Below are 19181 nucleotides of genomic sequence, written 5' to 3' on the forward strand. Positions count from 1 at the left end.
TCCTGCAGTCAGTTGAGAAATGGCACAACTGGGTCATGAAATGCAAGGTATAACTTTTAATAAGAAGTTTCTGGATATCGAACTTTGACAATCAGGTCAGTAAGTGAGAAATTACACATGACACATAAAAACTGCTAACTACTCTCTCAGGTCATACAGTAGGGAAAAAATGTGTTGATTTCCAATAAATTACTATGGTAACTTGTATTAGATGTTATTGTTGAGAATTGCATTTGCCATCTGTAAGAACTATGTTAGCTATTTGTCTCTATTTTTAGGGCACATATTCTATTTTCAGCATGTGTTCTATGAAGGATGATAAATCTGTAGGTTGATTTCTCTAAATTAAAAATAGACATTTAAATCTTATTAAAGTTGATTTTATTTCTACTTCACAAAATATCTGATGGTATGTTTTAAAAAGCACAAAAAGGTAGTTAGTTTTTAAAGCCACCCAAGAATTATTTTACCATGAATTCAAATTTGATATGAATGAGGATTGAGTAAGAAGAAACTGTGAACTGTGAAGAAAAAAAAACAAAACAAAACAGTTACTTGAAAGTGTTTTATTTGTTGACTATTCACCTGTTTGTGACCTAATGAAGTCTCTTCATGCCATTGTTCTTCATTTTTATCATTTGTAAACTAATTGCCCTTAAGTACCAGATCAGGAATCCTATAAGAACATATTAAACCCTGGGTGACTGATAGTATATATTAGCCCGTTTCTCAGATTTTACAAATTCTAGAGTTTTGTGTCATTGTACCTCATTTTTCAAATCTTGAAAGTGAACTAAAGCAGTTGCTCTTTCCAGGGATTTTCTTACAGTTGTGTTTGTAAAATTGCCTGGGATCTTTAGATGAGAAGTTCTTATAACTGCACAATAGAAATTACAATTCCATAAGATAGGTGAGTGAAGTTAAAAGTACTGACTGGTAATGCTTATTAAATTCATGGAAACTAAAATGGAAGAGGCCATTATCAAAGCTTAAAAGACTGGCACACATAAATTGCCTGACTTAAATCAGTTTGGAACTCTAGTATGTAATGTAAAATGAGTATGATTTGAAAACTCATTGTTGCTATCCCACAGTTTCAAGGTAATGAATCACAACTGCTTGTTTGCACTTTTAATTTTCCCCAGACAAATTTGTCTATATTGTGTAAATATCTCAATATTAAAAATAGCTTAAAGGAATATATTAGAGATATCAAAATAACATGCCATATTGGCTGTCTTCATAAGTAGACTGCTGTCACTGGCAACGCAGAAGTCACATAAAAATTGGTATTATTAAAATGAATTATCAACTGTTGAGTACTCACATACCAGTTTAGTTTCCTCATCTGTAAAACACAATTTAACTAAATGGAATTTGAAATCCACCTTTTCTCTAAAACAGGATTATGTTTTAACCTACTTTTTCAGTGAATACTTGTAAACTGTTGCCAATATGATTATTTATATGGAGAAAAGTGGCTTAGTGGTATTAAATAATTCCTGCTGGACTTGCCTTGCTGACCCAGGCATCTATAACTGATAGTTGGATAAATAGATATGTGAATGAAAAATTAATTTGGCTAAAGAGTTTATCATGACTCTTAGCAAAAACACAGATTGTAAAACACTTTGGGCAATTCTATTCCAAACTGCCCAGAGTAAAAGGCAAAATATAAGCTATTTTCTAGTATTAGTATTTAAAGACATACATCACTTGCCTCAGTTAAGGTTACTTGAAAACTTAATATATTTAAGAGATGCATAAAATTTTTAACTAAAGTAATAATAGTGGTTATGTCTCAGGACAGTGTGATTTCATGTGATTTTTAATTTATTTTTCATATTCTTATATGATTTTTCAAATTCTTTACAATAAGCATGTTTTGTAGAGTCAGGAAAAAAAGGTGAGAAAAAAATAAATCTATTTTTGTACAGCCACTGAAAATTTTTAAAATGCTTACAGGAAACCTATTATTATTCTTTTTGCAATAAAATCAAGTTATTTGCATATTTTTAAAATATGTTAAAATCTATTTGCTTGAATATACAATCTTGTTCCTGCACTATGTCTGTCTATATTAAAAAATATTGCATTTTAGGGACACTTTTGCTTCTACATTATTTTCTCAAGCCACTGCTAATTTTCATCCACCAAAAATCAGTACACAGAGTGAGATGAGAAGATAATGCCTTATTCTTTGTTAAACAGGTCTCTGTTATTGCCATTTTGGTAAAGACAATTTATTATTAAGGACAGACCCTTCATATACGTATCCCGGCTACACAGGCCACTAAAATGTATGTCACCCACTTTATTCTTAACTTTGTCATTGTTTAAGGAGCCATTTACTGTTCCATTGGGAGGAAACAAGAAATGGTAGTTTCTGCTATTGGTAGTTCCCAAAATATGCCTATTTCTTCACAGAGTGTTAATGGGAGAAAAACAACTTAAACAGGTGTTGATAAATTCTTGACTTGTGTCTCTTTACAAAATGAGAAAGGATAGTGGCAAACTTACCGCAATTTTCCTCAGCATTTTTATGTTTTCAGAAAACAGAGAGTGATCAAAAAGATTCAAGAGAGATAAGAAATGGATTCTTCTATTACATCCATTGAAGGAAATGTGCCAGCATATGTTTTGATTATTGTTTTTTGTCTTAATAGTCTCTAGCTCTGTAGAATCACTAAGATATTGAATAAAAGTTGTCTCATGAGAGAAACAGCTTTTGCCAAAAACATTTTACGTATTCCAATGCTTTCAATACTAAGGAAATGTGTTCAAACCTTAATGGAAGGAAATTATAATAATAACATAAAATTCTGGAGTTCACCAAAGCATTCCATTTTGTATATTGCAATGCAATCCATTTTTATGTGAGTAAAATATTTTATAAATCTATTTTCAACCATGGAATGTACTACAAAACACCTTCGAATTTTTTTAGAAGTGTTCAATATTTCTGTAGAAAATATGGCTTCTTCTGTTGGTTATCTAAGCAGTCCAGATGTTCTGGATTCTCTGGCCAATCCAAAGTGTTCCCAATAGAAGACCAGATTGTTCTAACTGTGACAATATATCCTCTGGTGGAGGGTTGCTTTCAGGATAAACACTGCATCCCTTAACAAAAGGCAATGCCACCTTCACTCTGACAGTTTTCTCTCAAGAGATGTTTTGTAACATTCCATCTGTGCCTGTCTATTTGTATGACATGTCCAGAAGGAAATTCCTAGTGGAGGGAAAGCAAATACTTTTTCTTTAAAGAGATTTTCTTTTAGGCATCAGTGAAGTTTGACACCTTGATATACAATTGCCCTGTCTTCTAAGCTGGTCACCTGAGGCCCATTTTGCTCGTCATTATAGCATTCTCTTCCTTCTTTGTCTGGTTTCTCCCCATCAAACTCAGTTTTATAAGATTAAAGAGGAAGGAGCCTTCCTGTATGTTTGTATGTGTGTAAATACATAATATCTGTGTACATCCACTGCTTTTATAGTCTAAAGGGGAAATGTTTCAGCAATAGAGCTCTGTGTTAGTAATACCAAATTGTACATTTATAAAATATGTCAACTTTCCACTAGAGATAATCATTGTCCTATTTTTCTGACCTGATTTTGGGAACCTGGCTTAACTGATTCCATGAATCCTTCAAATACTTATTGACAAGGTACATGCTGGTTGCTTTGAAAAGGAAAAAAACAACAACAGCAAAAAACAGCCTTAGCCAGTTTGGCTCAGTGAATAGAGTGTTAGCATTCAGACTGAAGGGTCCCAGGTTCAATTCCCATCAAGGACACATACCTCGGTTACAGGCTCTATCCCTGCCCGGTCGGGCACTTGAGGGAGGCAACCAATTAATGTGTCTCTTTCACATCGATGTCTCTCTCTCTCTGTCTCTCCCCCTCCCTTCCACTCTCTCTAAAAACCAATGGGAAAATATCCTTGGGTGAGGATTAACAAAAAAAAAAGGAAAGGAAAAAAACATAAACAGTATATTCTAGCTGAGAAATCACTACATGAATTTGTCTACCATCACTCATCATGACATACATTTGCTTTCCCTGTGCTTCACACCAAACTACTTGCCAAAAAACTTTGCAGCCACTGTGCTACACTGTACCAATGTCTGACCATATCGCTAAAATCCTCCAACAGAAACAGGAACACGCACTAACCACCCAAAAGTTGCTCACCTATGGTTATGATACTTACAGTAAAACATTTCTTACACCCATATAAAAGGCCTAGCAGAGTGACATTTAAGTGCACAATAAAATAGTAACTTTTATTATTTTGTTAACCATTGCTTGCATGATTGACTCTGCAACTAGACATGGTCTCCTTTAAGGCAAGAAGCATACAGTATTTAATTTGCCATTTTATCACTAGAACTCAAAGCACTATACTTGGCACTTATTAAACCAAAAGAAATTGAATGAATGAAGAAAAAGAAAAACTGAATAAGAGTATCAAAATTATAAAACAATAGATGATTTATTTCTAAATGCCAATAGAATACAAACTTTCCTAGTTCTGTAAGACTATAATGTCATTGTATTTATGAATGAAAGAATATTTCTAAATCAATACTATGAAGTTGACCATTTTTCTATAGAATGAAATTATATTACCAAATCAATAGACTGCATATTAATAATTATACCTCATTAGTTGCTTGAGCCTCCTGGTTGCCTGTAAAGAGATATTTTTGAAATTGTAGAAAGGGGATATATAAAAACCTAACCTTTCATAGGAAAAATTGAGTTGTTTTTAATCATCCAATAATTCATTTAGCCAACAAATATTCATTGAGCACCTATTATGTGTCAGGTAGTTTTCAAAGTACTTAGGTCAATAAAAAAATGTGAACAAAATAGACCAAAAAATTTCCCTGATGAAATTTATTTTTTATTTTTTTAAAATATATTTTATTGGTTTTTCACAGAGAGGAAGGGAGAGGGATAGAGAGTTAGAAACATCGATGAGAGAGAAACATTGATCAGCTGCCTCCTGCACACTCCCCACTGGGGATGCGCCCACAACCAAGGTACATGCCCTTGGCCGGAATCGAACCTGGGACCCTTCAGTCCGCAGGCTGACGCTCTATCCACTGAGCCAAACCGGTTAGGGCGAAATTTATTTATTAAATATGCGTTTATTGCCCTAGCTGGTTTGGCTCAGTGGTTGAGCATTGACCTGCAGATTGAAGGGTCCCGGATTCAATTCCTGATCAGGGCACATGCCCAGGTTATGGGCTTGATCCCCAGTAGGGGTGTGCAGGAGGCAGCCGACCTATGATTCTTTCTCATCATTGATGTTTCTGTCGCTCTCTCCCTCTTCCTTCCTCTCTGAAATCAACCCAGGCATGTGTCCTGATCAGGAACCAAACCATGACCTCCTGGTTCATAGTCAATGCTCAACCACTGAGCCACCCAGCTGGGCTCCCTGATGAAATTTAAATTGCAGTGGGATAATATAGACAATAAACAATAATAAACATATTAATAAAAAATTAAATATGATATATAGTGATAAATGCTATAGAAAAAATAGAAAAAGAAAAGTGGAAAAAATTCCAAGGTTAGGACATGTTTTTGGAAGATTAAACTGAAGGCTTTATACAGATTACTCCAGAATAGCTGTAAATAATAAAATTTTAATTCAAAAGTAATCAACCCAAAATACACTCTAATTGCAATAACACTTTCAATAATGTGATCTTACCTTTTGACCTGTCTTTTATTTTTTAACTTTTTATTTTGAAAAACAACCTGCAGACATTACAGAAAAACTTCAAAAAAATAGTATGATGGATTTCCACCTATCCTCTCTAACTAGAACCACCAATTATTAACATTTTGCCACATTTGCCTTATCTCTCTTCATCTAAGTAGGTAAATAGAAAGATAGAACAACGCTCTGTATAGTAACACACAATACATATTATTGCTGAACCACATGAGAGTAAATTACAGACATCATGACTAATTTCTTCAATGTGAATTTCCTAAAAACAAGGATATTTTCTTACAAAGCCAGAGTATATTTATCAAATTCAGGAAAATTAAAATAATAGAGTGCTATTATCTAGTATATAGTCTATTTTCACATTTCAGAGATTATCCCAATAATATCTTTTATACCATGTTGCCCATTCAGGATTACACATTGCATTTAGTTGTCATGTCTTTTTAGTCCCTTTTAATCTGGGATGATTCCTCAGCCTTTCATCTTTCATGACATTGACATTTTTAAAGAGCAGAAATCATATTTTATTTTTTTGTAGAATGTCCCTCAGTTTGAATTTGCCTATTTCCTCCTTTTTTTGGATATTTACCTCTTCCTAGCTGGAATACTCCATAAATGATATTTTGCCTTCTCAGTGTGTCACATGAGGAGGTACATGATGCCAATTTGCTGGATTACTGGTGAAGCTGATTTTGGTCACTCCCTTAAGATGGTGTTCCATTTCCCCTTAATTATGTTTTTATTATTGAAAGTATTACAGATGTCCCCCTTTGTTTGTGGTTTCTTTCCCATTGACCTCCTCCACCCTGCACCAGCCCCTCCCAGGCCTTCACCACTCTATTGTCTGTGTGCATATATGCATGTGGGATCACTGGGTCAAATGGGAGTTCCATTTTTAATTTTTTGAGGAAGCTCCATACTGTTTTCCACAGTGATTGGACCAGTCTGCATTCCCACCAGCAGTGCATGAGGGTTCCTTTTTCTCCACATCCTCGCCAGCACTTGTCGTTTATTGATGATAGCCATTCTGACAGGTGTGAGGTGATACCTCATTGTTGTTTTAATTTGCATTTCTTGGATGATTAGTGACTTTGAGCATTTTTTCATGTTTCTTGGCCTTCTATAAGTCCACTTTGGAGAAGTGCCTATTTAGGTCCTTTGTCCATTTATTAATGGGATTGTTTGTCTTCATTTTAAGTTGCATGAGTTCCTTATATATTTGATAATTAACCCCTTATTGGATGTATCATTGGCAAATAAGTTCTCCCATGCTCTCTTTTCACTTCGTTGATGGTTTGTTTGCTGTGTGGGAGCTTTTTATTTTGATGTAGTCCCATTTGTTTATTTTCTTCTTAGTTTTCTTTGCCCTAGAAGTATTGATAAACATGTTGCTACATGAGATGTCTGAGATTTTGCTGCCTATGGCTTCTTCTAAGATTTTTATGGTTTCACATCTTACATTTAAGTTTTTTATCCATTTTGAGTTTATTCTAGGTATAAGTTGGTGGTCTAGCTTTCTTTCTTTCTTTCTTTCTTTCTTCTTTTTTTTTTTTTTGCATGTACCTGTCCAATTTTCCCAACACCATTTATTAAAGAGACTGTTTATACTCCATTGTATGCTCTTGCCTCCTTTGTCAAATATGAATTGAGAATAATGGTTCAGGTTGATTTCTGGGTTCTCTGTTCTGTTCCATTGATCTACATGCCTGTTCTTGTATTAGTACCAGGCTGTTTTGAGTACAGTGGCTTTGTAGTATAACTTGATATCTGGTATTGTGATTCCTGCAAACTGGTTCTTTCTCAAGATTGCTGTGGCTATTAGGGCTTCTTTTTTGGTTCCAGACAAATTTTTGTAGTGTTTGTTATAGATCTGGGAAATATGCCATTGGTATTTTAATAAAGATTGCATTGAATCTATAGATTGCTTTGGGTAGTATGGACATTTTAATGATGTTGATTCTACCAATCCATGAACATGGTATATTCTTTCACTTGTTTATATCTTCCTCTATCTAATAAATAGTCAGTGGTAAGGGTACTTTAAGACATTGTGAACATCTGGTCTCATCAATCTTTCACCCAATAATTTTAGCCTCTGTTGATAACTCCTGCCTGAATCAATTATTATTAGGAAGGCAGAAAAATGACATTCTGCTCTAATGAAGACCTTCCCTCTTTCTTAATTTATAATTAGCATGAACTCATGGATTCATATTTTATTCAATTACTGTCGTTATTCATTTTAACTTGTCAACCTGTCTTTTAATACATACCACTTACGAATATTTCCTACTTTATAGGAAAAACAAAACAAATCACTCTTCCTATCTGGTTGGAAAGAGGAAAAACACATTCCAAGGGTAGGGCTCTAGCAAACTGTAAAGTGAATGATGCAGTCCAGGTGGGGTGGTTCAGTGGTCGAACGTTGACCTATGAACCAGGAGATCATGGTTCGATTCCTAGTCAGGGCACATGCCAGGGTTGCAGGCTCGATCCCCAGTATGGGGCATGCAGGAGGCAGCCTTTCAATGATTCTCTCTCATCATTAATGTTTCTATCTCTGCCTCCCACTCCCTTTCTCTCTGAAATCAATAAAAATATATTCTAAAAATAAAATAAAAATAAAGAGAATGATGCATTTTCCCCTTTAGTATTTCATTTTATTTTTAATTTTAATAGTTTATTAACATGTAACAATTCAGTTCTAAGGGGTTGTGGGAGCTTAGTCGAACTAGGCCTTAATGATGGGTTCTACGCAATGACCATATGTGCATTCTTGATTGGCAGTAATTTAAAGTTAATTTGGTACTTTGGCTGAAAACTTCTTTCTAATATGGCAAAGTATATTACTTTGAAGGTAATCTTTTGCCCAAATGTTTAATTTAATTCACCAATCAAGCTTCTACATTCAAAGACCATTATTATTATTAGGTATACTCTGCCTTGTTCCAAAAAGCACTTTTGCAAGAGCAAATTGCTATCTTTACGTACTAGTTTGTACCTTCCCAAAACATTTCCTTGCTATTATGTGAATAGCAATTCAGTTTCTTAATGTGTTACCAAAAAAATTATAACTACTTCTAAATTGCATTGATGTATTGTAGAATTGAGTTGAACATCTTTGTAGGCTGAACATAATAATTCTCCTGCCAGGAACAAATAAGTTATACTGCTCCAGAGAAATAAATATGCATATGAATTTATGTGGATGGATAAATCCTTATAAAGTTAAGCTCTTTATATCACAATGAAAGAAGAGAAAATGTACTTGGTGAAGCTAATGAATACACTGGGATCATTATATTGTCTATCATGCATTTTCCCCACAAACTTGCATTTTACTGCATATAAATCAGAGCAGAGCATTTTAAATGACTTTATATAATGAATGAGGCAATTTTAGGATGAACTATATAAGAATAAGCCACCTAAAATATTTAGTCATACCTTAAATAAGATTATGTATATCAGTAGAAAGAGAGATACAAAATGAAAACTTTAAGTGAAGATTTCAAAAATACATATAAATTTTGATTTAACTTTATTAGCATCTTTACCTCTTCAAAGATACGTAGCAGAAATTGTTTGTACACAATAACACCAGATACAATAAAAAATATGATCCCAAAATATACGAAGTAATTGCACCAAGATTAGTGTAAACCAAATGCATTTATTATTTGCAAAGTAATCCAGTATACTAAGAGATGGCGTGCGCTTTATTTTAATTAACTGTTTCTTTTAAAGGGTTTTTGGTCCAACTGTCTTGATAAGAAAAAAAATTGTAGTCATTGCTCAAAATGCTTGTAGCAAATTTAGTTTCAAATTGAAGCAATTTATTCCAAAAGCAATCTACTACTGCAACAATAATCAATGTGTTTTCCCTTAGCTCATACTGGAGCTTTCCAAGGACTATTGTTAGTTGCCTTTAACTAAATAACTACTGGTGCCCTTAAATGTAACTCTTGGCACTTTTTCATTTGTTGTGTTTAACCAAATGCCAGTTTTCCTTAGGTTTGCCTAGCAATTTTGCTTTACAATTTTCAATATTCAGTCTCAGTCCTTTAAAGTGGGCAAAGTCTATCATTTTAACAAAATAACACAAAGACTAAACATATTTTAAAAGGTCTGTGCTTTCTCTTTCCATCCTCTGATGTTGAATTGTACTGAAATGGAATCTTTTTTATTTTTTAAATGCCGCCACTATAAGCATCTTGAACTTGAGCTGAAAAGCAGGTCCCAATTCAAAGGATAAAATTACATTTGCTGGGGCAACACCATTCACATTATAATGCAAAGATATTCTTTGAAATTAGTGTTTTGGGTTTCTTCAGATATATTCCCAGAAGTGGAATTGCTGGGTCATAAGGCAGTTCCATTTTAATGGAAAGATAAAACACAGAAGTGGGCCCAAATCTTTTCTTTTAACTGAACAGAATTTAATCCCTAGTAATTTTGTCCTCATTCAATGTATAAACAATAATGGGTAGCACTCATATTAATGAATGTGTCCAGCTTGGAGCAAAAGAAATGTAGCAATTAAATTTAATAACCATTTTCTTTAGGAGCTTTTATATATGCTTTATAAACCAATGTGAATAACTTAAATCAAATGGAAAAATTTTAAACCTGCACATATTTATAATGTGAAAGCATATAAATTACTCTTGCATAAAAATAATGTAACTGAGAAGCAGGCACTGGTGTGTGTACTATTCAGAAAAACACATTTCTTTTCTGACTTTCAAGGATGTTATAAGAACACCATGCTTCTGCATGTAATTTTACAGCAGTATCTGGGAACAGTCTGAGATAATCTTAGGATTTCAGTATCAATTAGCTCCTTGTAAACGCTATTTCTTTGGACAAGATTTTGCTATTATTAGTAGTAAATGACTATCATATGGCTCAGAAAACTTATTCTTGCTTATTGCCTATACTCTAGATATATAACTTTTCATATGTTTGTACCTTAAAGGAGGTATTCATGTGACACAAGACCACTTTGTAATTGCTTAGCTACATTGACCCTGCTCTCTTTTTCTCATTACATTTCAGACAATACTATTGATTGGCCTAGTAAATAGTGTATAAAACTTTCTGAGTGGCTCATGACATTTAGAAATGGAAATCACTCATATTTGGGCAATTACTTCTCTAAAAATAAAAAACCTTATTTTTATATAATTTTTCTCTAATTTATACATACTCAATTTTTACAAGTTGAAAAAAAAAACTATATAGAGACCAATATTATAAATTCCATCTGAAGAAAATGAGAACTCTCCTTATTGGATTAATAGCATTATGTTCTAGGCATGTTTTTCCATGTTTCTAAAGGTATTTGACTAGATAAGGGTGCGTAAGACATGTTGGATGCCCAAGCCCAGTGCCATGCCTCCAGAATCAAAGAGTGTGCTTGGGGGCAACACAGAAGAACCCTTCCCTGCCTGGGAAGTTATCTACAGCATAACAGCTGTCCTGACTTCCATTTCTCTTTACAGCTTCTCCCCACATAGAACGTGGGTTAGACCTTACAATGGCTCTTTAAAATTTTTTTCAAATAATTGAAGTACTATTCACATAATAAAATGCATAGATCTTAAGTGGTCAGCTCAATAAGTTTTGACAAATGTATATACTTCTGTATCCAACCCCGAAAAAATGCAGAATATTTATTGCACCCCAGAAAGTTTTCTCTTACCACTTTCCAATAAATGTTATCATAACCCATTCACAAAACAATCATTTTGTGATTTCTATAACTGTGCTTAATTTTGCCCTGTTCTTAGACTTCATTTAAATAGAACTGTACCAAAAAAAGATATTATTTTATATCTGGATTCCTTCACCTAACATCATTTGTGAGATTCACGCATGTTGCATGTATCTGTAGTTTATTCCTTGTGATGCTGTGTATATTCTAGCATATGGACACACAACAGGTTGTTCATTATCTCCTATTAAAGAGCATTTGGGTTGTTTCCAGTTGTGGCTACTTTGAACGAGACCACTCTGAACATTCTTGTACAAATCTTCTTGTGGACATCTGCTTATATTTCCTTTGGGTAAATACTTAGGAGTATAATTGCTGCTGATAGGATGCATTCAGATTTAACTTCATTAGAAACTACTTCAGATTTTCTAATATAGTAGTGCCATTGAGCACTTCCACTAGCAATGTTTGGAAGTGGAAGTTAAGCATTCTCCATTACTTTTCCATTTCTTTTCTCCCAAAAGAAATTTTAGAGTGATCAATTTCAACTGTTTAATGGGTTAACTTAGAAAAAAAGAATGAATCTTAAAAGGAGCCGTAATCTCCCATCATAATCAGTATAATTTAAAGCAGATTTTTCTGATGCATAAATTAGCCTACTGGTATGTTAGAGCATTATGCGGCTTCTTTGTGTGGTGGAGTTTAACACTCATAGAACAAGTCTTGAGAGAACAAGACTCATTGGACCCCACAGTATTATCTACTCACTTATTCTTTCTTTTCACATACCATTGGGAAAACATTATGCTGAATAGCATTTTATATTTCATTCCTGGTATTTTTGTGGTACCATTTTGTATTGTCTCTCACAAGAGTCAACAGATAACACTGTCTGATATTTATAAATCCAAAATATTAAATTTCCTGGAGGAACTTTTCAGTATTTCACACTTCATATTAATTTACTTAGACCCTAAAAGATATAATAGCTCACTTTATTTTTCTTTCTTAAATTCATAAAGTCCAACCACTTTTTCTAATATTTTCTTCTAGTCCTTTTTAATTTTAATAAGAGCAGGAAAACACACTTGATTAAACAGTAGTTATATGTGTTTGTTTATTAAACTGTTGAATTAGAAATGAAGGACTAGAAAATGAGAAGTATGGCTGAGTATGTTCTGCAATGCAAACACACACACACACACACACACACACACACACACACAGTCCTTGTGAGAAAATGATGGCCACGCTTTTCAGATTATTTATCACCGATACTGCACTACACCCAGGATGATTTCACCCCATTACAAAATCTCAGGAATGATCTTGTAATCCAAGAGTAGTCATCACTACAAAACCATACATTAAAGTCCCCAATCTGAGCCTATTATAAAATTAGATAAGCCTCTAGTGGTATCTAAATTACAAAATCAAAAATACCATTATTATAGAGCCATAACTTCAGAAATATTTATCTTTAGTTGTAATTAAGGAAAATAGTACTTTTCAAGGTAGTTGTCAACTGCAGTGAACAATGGCTACCCATCAGTATGGACAACATATAGACTACAATGATCAAGGACACATGAATGCAAAGGCAGTAATTTAAAGTGAGTTTCAAAGTCTGTGGCGTCTGGCTTAATGTGTAAATGCAAGTAGCCTTGAATTTGTTACAATATCCATGAATTCTAAAGAAGAAAAAAGTTCTAGCCGGTTTGGCTCAGTGGATAGAGCATTGGCCTGCAAAGTAAAGGGTCCCTGGTTCAATTCTGGTCAAGGGCACATGCCTGGGTTGTGGGCTCCAACTCCAGTAGGGAGTGTGCAAGAGGCAGCTGATCAATAATTCTCTCTCATTGATGTTTCTATCTCTCCCTCTCCCTTACTCTCTGAAATCAATAAAAATATATTTAAAAATAATAATAACATAAAGGAGAAAAAAGAAGTGAATATTTTATCCTGAAAAAAATTGTCTGATAATTTTTTATGTAATGTAGACATTTAATCGGAATAAGAGAACTTGTGTACAGTGAATAGCAAGAAAATAATTTTTTTTTGTTTTGATAGAATGTAGTAACATGTGAGTAGCCTAGTGAAAGGAAAACACTCCCAACATAGTCTGGTGTAACATCTACTAGGTGGACTATTTCTTTAACCCTAGTAAGCATGCAGCCCCCAAGACTATGGTAGATCACACTGGCACCACTTTATTCAGAAAGATGTAGGACAGGAGTCATTGCTCCTGGCAAGAGACAGCAGACGATATTGATTAGATGGTATACCCAACACTCTCTGCAACAGTCCACACTGCCCCTCAGAAACTGTGTTTTTTCACTCATCTCCCTTTAGTCCCAGCCTTCAAGTGACAGCTCAGGTGAGAAGGATAAAGATTCACATTAGGGCAAGCCAGTGTGGCTCAGTGGTTGAGTGTCGACCTATGAACCAGAAGGTTATGGTTCAATTTCAGGTCAGGCCATATGCCCTGGTTGCAGGCTCAATCCCCATGTAGGAGACAGCCAATCAATGATTATCTCTCATCATTGATGCCTCTCTCTCTCTCTCTCTCTCTCTCTCTCTCTCCCTTCCTCTCTGAAGTCAATAAACATATTTTTTTTAAAAAATATTCAGGGTGAGTTCAGAAGCCATCCTGGCTTAAAAGCTTCGTATCAACAGAAATCAACTCTATAAGCATAGCTATTAGAATTCTTACAAGGGTTTTGTTTGTATATAAGAGTTATTTCACTCAGGCAAGCCTAAAATTATTTTTTTCCAAACAGGTATTTATAATTCTGTCAGTCCAAATGCAATCTAGGAACGTAGGTTCATTTTTACCACAAGCAATGTTGCTTAGTAACAGTTATCATATACCACCTCATCTGGTTACCAAGGAAACAAAGCTAGAAAGTTATTGAAAGGCCACATTTTCATGCAAAAAAGGAAAGGGGATGTGTTAATGCATTGCCCACATCTGGTCTCATCCACAAAACTGTAAAATCAAGTTGAATTTATGATTTTGGGTGTGAATATGGTATAAATCTCTCTTGTGGTGTTTTTCCTAGAGCTGATGTACACAGTTGAACTTGCTGGAGGGCTAGGTGCTATCCTTTTGCTGCTTGTTTGTTTGGTGACCATCTACAAGTGTTACAAAATAGAAATCATGCTCTTCTACAGGAATCATTTTGGGGCTGAGGAACTGGATGGAGGTAAGATGAGTTCCCTCTTTTAATGTTTTTCTGAATATTCTTATTCAATTTCTGTCTTTGTTTTACTGAGAGAAAAGACAAGTTAACTTCGTTAACCATTGATAAGAGCTTTAGAATCCTTCAGTGTTCAATTTGTAACTTCATTTTTTACATGGAACTATATGTGTGATTCTTTGGAGCCAATAGGTATTTTCCTCTGAAAATTGTAAAGCAACACCTGCCCTCTTTTGAATTGTATTCCAAACACCACTTGTGAATTATAAGTGCTGATTACAATGCTATCAGAGTATTCATTTTCGCTCACATTGTAATCAGTACTGAAAGGCCAGCTTTACTTTTCTATATAGTTAAAGAGTGTCTCTTTTAATTGTGTTCCCTAGCCTGGTAGTTTGAAGTGAATCTCAATTTGTTCCTTATTTAAACTGATCAGTTATAATAAACTGTACTGAATATTTTAGAATTCACCCAGCAATCTTTTCAAGCCTGTTTATTTAGCTATAATTAGGCAAGCTAATTTTTATTCTAAGTGTGGACCAACAGATAGGAAAGTGCACAAGCATATTGTTTTCATAATTATACATTTATTAGTTTTACTCAAATTGGACAAGTAAATATTATTTTCATAGAAATGGTAATTGTTTTTGCCTCTGGTCAGTCATAAATATGTGTATAATCTAAGAGGAATTTGGATTGCTAAAAATTGAGCTCCTTAAACCACCTATTAGAGGACTTAAGTTTTTTTTTTCCTTTTTGGTCCTTTGAAAATGGTTCCTATATAAGATAAATTTGCAATACAGGATGCATATGCAAATTGACAATAAATAGTTCAGATGATGGTTTCTCGATGATATTTATAAACTTTTTTTCATTAACTGGCAGCTTTACACTAAATAGTACAAAGAAAAAATGCCCATGGTACCACATTTCCAGGTCTTCTGGAAGAAATCCCCAGGTAGAAGTATAGCTTGCCAGACTTGTGAGGAGGAGCAGTTCATTTAGCATCCCTAACACTCCTCTCTATATTTTTTTGTTTGAAATATATTTTTATTGATTTTAGAAAAGAAGAGAGAAGGGAGATAGAAACATCAATGATGAGAGAGAATCATTGATCGGCTGCCTCTTGCGTGCCCCACACTGGGGATTGAGCCCGCAATCTGGGCATGTGCCCTAACCAGGAATCTAACCGCTACCTCCTGGTTCATAGGTTGATGCTCACCCACTGAGCCATGCCAGCTGGGCTTTAACACTCCTCTCTATTTAACCTCCCCTTTCCATTAGGGTAAAGTCTGTGCTGCAGCAAAACTGTATTCTTTTTTCTTTTAAGTGCTAATTTGCCTATTTCTTCTTTGTTCCTAATATTCTTGCCTGTTTATATAAATTATTCATATTTTTGCTACGGCTTTAAAGAGATATAAGAAAGGTGTCAATGTCAGAGCTGTTATTGAATGGGTACCAAGCAATGTGCTAGGCATTCGTAAAATCATTCTTGCTAAACCTCAAAAAATTCTGAGGTCAGTTATCGTCTCCATTTTATTGATATAGAAACTGAGGCTCCCAGAGGTTAAATAACTTACTGAAGAAAATATCACAAGTATTATGGTTCATGGCCAAGATGGGATTTGAAAATAGGTCAATTTCCAAAGCCTTTATTTTACTGAACACTGAATCCCTATTATTTTCAACCCTATAAAAATGTAGTATGTTCAGAATAATCTAAAGATCCACTATTATTAACACAATAGAAGATACTTGGAAAAGCAGTTTACCTAAGCAAGTCTCACTTTATCTATTAACCCTATTTTTAATATATTTATTTTGTGTTCTAATGACATGAATGATGTTACCCAAACTATCAATTTCTAGTACGTTTTTTAAAATTTGAATTCTTTACTGTTGAAAATATTACATGTCTCCTTTTCCCCTCTAATATGGTTTTTATTTGTCATGTTCTACATGGTAAGAGATTCTAATGGTTTTAGATGCCTATGAACCTTAGTCACATCCCCTTGGATCCGTCAACACATGCTGTTGTGGTTGAATGATTATCTGCTCCATCAGTGGCGGAGAATTTCTCTGACATCATCAAATTCCCATTTTCCTAGCTGTCCCTCAAGTCCTTTCACCTTCCAAAGAAATAACTGTTAAGAAGAGACACCAGGCTTTTCATATTCTTTAGTTGGCTTCTAACAAAGAAATGCAATTTGAAAGCCAAAGCTGAGCAATGTCTCCCTTATCCTGACCACCTTTTCACCTCCTCTGAAAGGGAAATACATAAAATACTTTCGGAAGTAAAGGAAGGCCAAGAGTGTGAAGAAGAACAGGAAAAGAAAGTTTAGCTAATATTTTTAAGTAATGCCTCACTATGGTGACATGATAATAGCAAATTCATTGACCGTTTATTGAATATTTATCAAATAACAACCGCAGTGTTGACTACTTTATTGATACTCAGAGAATCACACAACCAGAAAGACAGAATATAAACCCAGGTCTAAAACACTCCAAATCCCAACTATTTCAGCCACTGTGTCAGACTAGGAGAGGAAATATTTGGCATCAGAGACACATTCAGCAAGTTCCTTGTAGGTTATTACAATAGGCATTGCCTGGCTCTATCAGTTCTATATCAGGATTTCAAGATAGAACATGTTGCTGCTTTGCACCCTCAGTTTGTTCACATTATTCCCTGTCCCCCTCTAACCTTACACTTTGTTGTTGCCCCTGAACTTGGGCCTTAGCATTTCTCTTCTGATTCTGCAACACTCACCTTTCTGGATCATATTTACAACTCTATCTTTAATTGCCTTTATGCACGAATAACTCCTTAATCCCAGTTTCCTTGTTTTAGTATCATTTTGGTTACTAGGAGGACCAGGACGCATAGGGTAGTGCTGGCACTTTTAGGGAGAAAACCAATGAGGCCACAGAACCTGTTAAATCACACATGAAGCCATAGTGCAGAGTTTTATTTTTTGGTATTTTGCTCCATACTTCATCTGGTCTTCCTTTCTTCCTTCCCTTCTATCCACTGAACTGTTCAAATAACCCTATTATTATTAGAGAGATGTAATAATATATGCTGTAAGAAATTGGGAAACACAGACAAGCAAAACAAAATCCAGCACATTCCTGCCCTGACTGGTTTGGCTCAGTGGATAGAGCGTCAGCCTGCGGACTGAAGGGTCCCAGGTTCAATTCCGGTCAAGGGTATGTACCTTGGTTGCAGGCACATCCTCATTAGGGGTTGTGCAGGAGGCAGCCCATCCATGTTTCTCTCTCATTGATGTTTCTAACTCTCTATCCCTCTCCCTTCCTCTCTGTAAAAAATCAATAAAATATATCTTTTTAAAAATCCAGCACATTCCCACCATTCATGGGTCACCATTATTAACACTTTAGCACATGTCCTTATGGCGTCTTCCAGATGTGGGGAAGACAGTTGTCACATGGGAGATTTATCTCTCCTTTTGGGGGTAGGGGGTGGGGACAGAGACATCAGAGTGTTCTTGCAATTTCTTAAGTAACTTTAATTCAAAATAATCAACATGCCATTGTGGGATATCTTGGGGCAAAATAATCAAGCCTGGAACAATTTCCCACTAGATACTCTGTAGGGATCAGATGTGTCTCTAAATTATGTTAATTAATTGTATCTCTTGAATAGCACTGATTTCATGATGGAGGGTCTGTTTCCAATATCCATTATACTCAGTAAAAAGCTGCTAATTTTAGCAATGAAACTTGATTTCTAACATCCATTGTACTAATTAATGAAGAATCTACTTTTGATCAGAAATAAAAATAGTTGATGTACTTGCAGTGCTGCCTCTAGAGCAAGCATGTCAAACTCAAAAGCTAACACAGGCCAATTAACAAGGTGTAAGTTTATGTGGACCGCAAAAAAACAAAAGCTTCAATTTTCATAGAAACGTAGGTTTATTTCAATAGAGACATGCTGAATACAAAGGGCTGAAATAAATGAGTCATTGTTAACATAAAATAATAGAACACTTTAATAAAAATTAATATTTTTCTTGAACATTAACTTACCAGACACTGAATAACTGCACAAATTAATCAGCGTAACGCAAATAAACCTATTTTTCTTGTTCTCAGAAAGTGAAATATTTCCTGTTGCACACACCAAACAAGTCAGTACAAGACTAATGACATGGCAATCAGCTGCTAAAATATTCTCTGCTAGTATTAGTGGAGAGAAATGGTGTGCCTGTGCGTAAGGTGCGTAAGGGAAATGAATGCAACATGTTTATAGTAATCAGTAATTAGCGAACATTGTAGTTTGTTATTAATATATAGAGACCTGGTGCACGAAATTCGTGCACGGGTAGGGTTCCTAGGCCTGGTGATCAGGGCTGATTGGGGCCTTCTGGCTGCCAGGGCCTCCCTTCCCCAGCTGCTGGCTGGGGCCTTCCTTTGTTCCACACCACCCCCTGGTGGTCAGCACACGTCATAGTGAGCAATCAAACTCCTGGTCACCAGGTCGAACTCCCAAGTG

The 19181-nt window shown here is 34.9% G+C and overlaps 1 protein-coding gene across 1 annotated transcript in view; it reads left to right on the plus strand.

The window, feature by feature from the left end:
• Positions 1-19181, plus strand: part of IL1RAPL1 (interleukin 1 receptor accessory protein-like 1) — a 327114-nt gene that overhangs the window by 296830 nt on the left and 11103 nt on the right. Inside the window, exon 5 of the mRNA XM_014549355.1 lies at positions 14522-14665. Coding sequence (XP_014404841.1) covers positions 14522-14665 — 144 coding nt within the window. The remainder of the gene's footprint in view (positions 1-14521; positions 14666-19181) is intronic.

The sequence above is a fragment of the Myotis brandtii genome, unplaced genomic scaffold (assembly GCF_000412655.1).
Source record: "Myotis brandtii unplaced genomic scaffold, ASM41265v1 scaffold548, whole genome shotgun sequence".
NCBI lineage: Eukaryota > Metazoa > Chordata > Mammalia > Chiroptera > Vespertilionidae > Myotis > Myotis brandtii.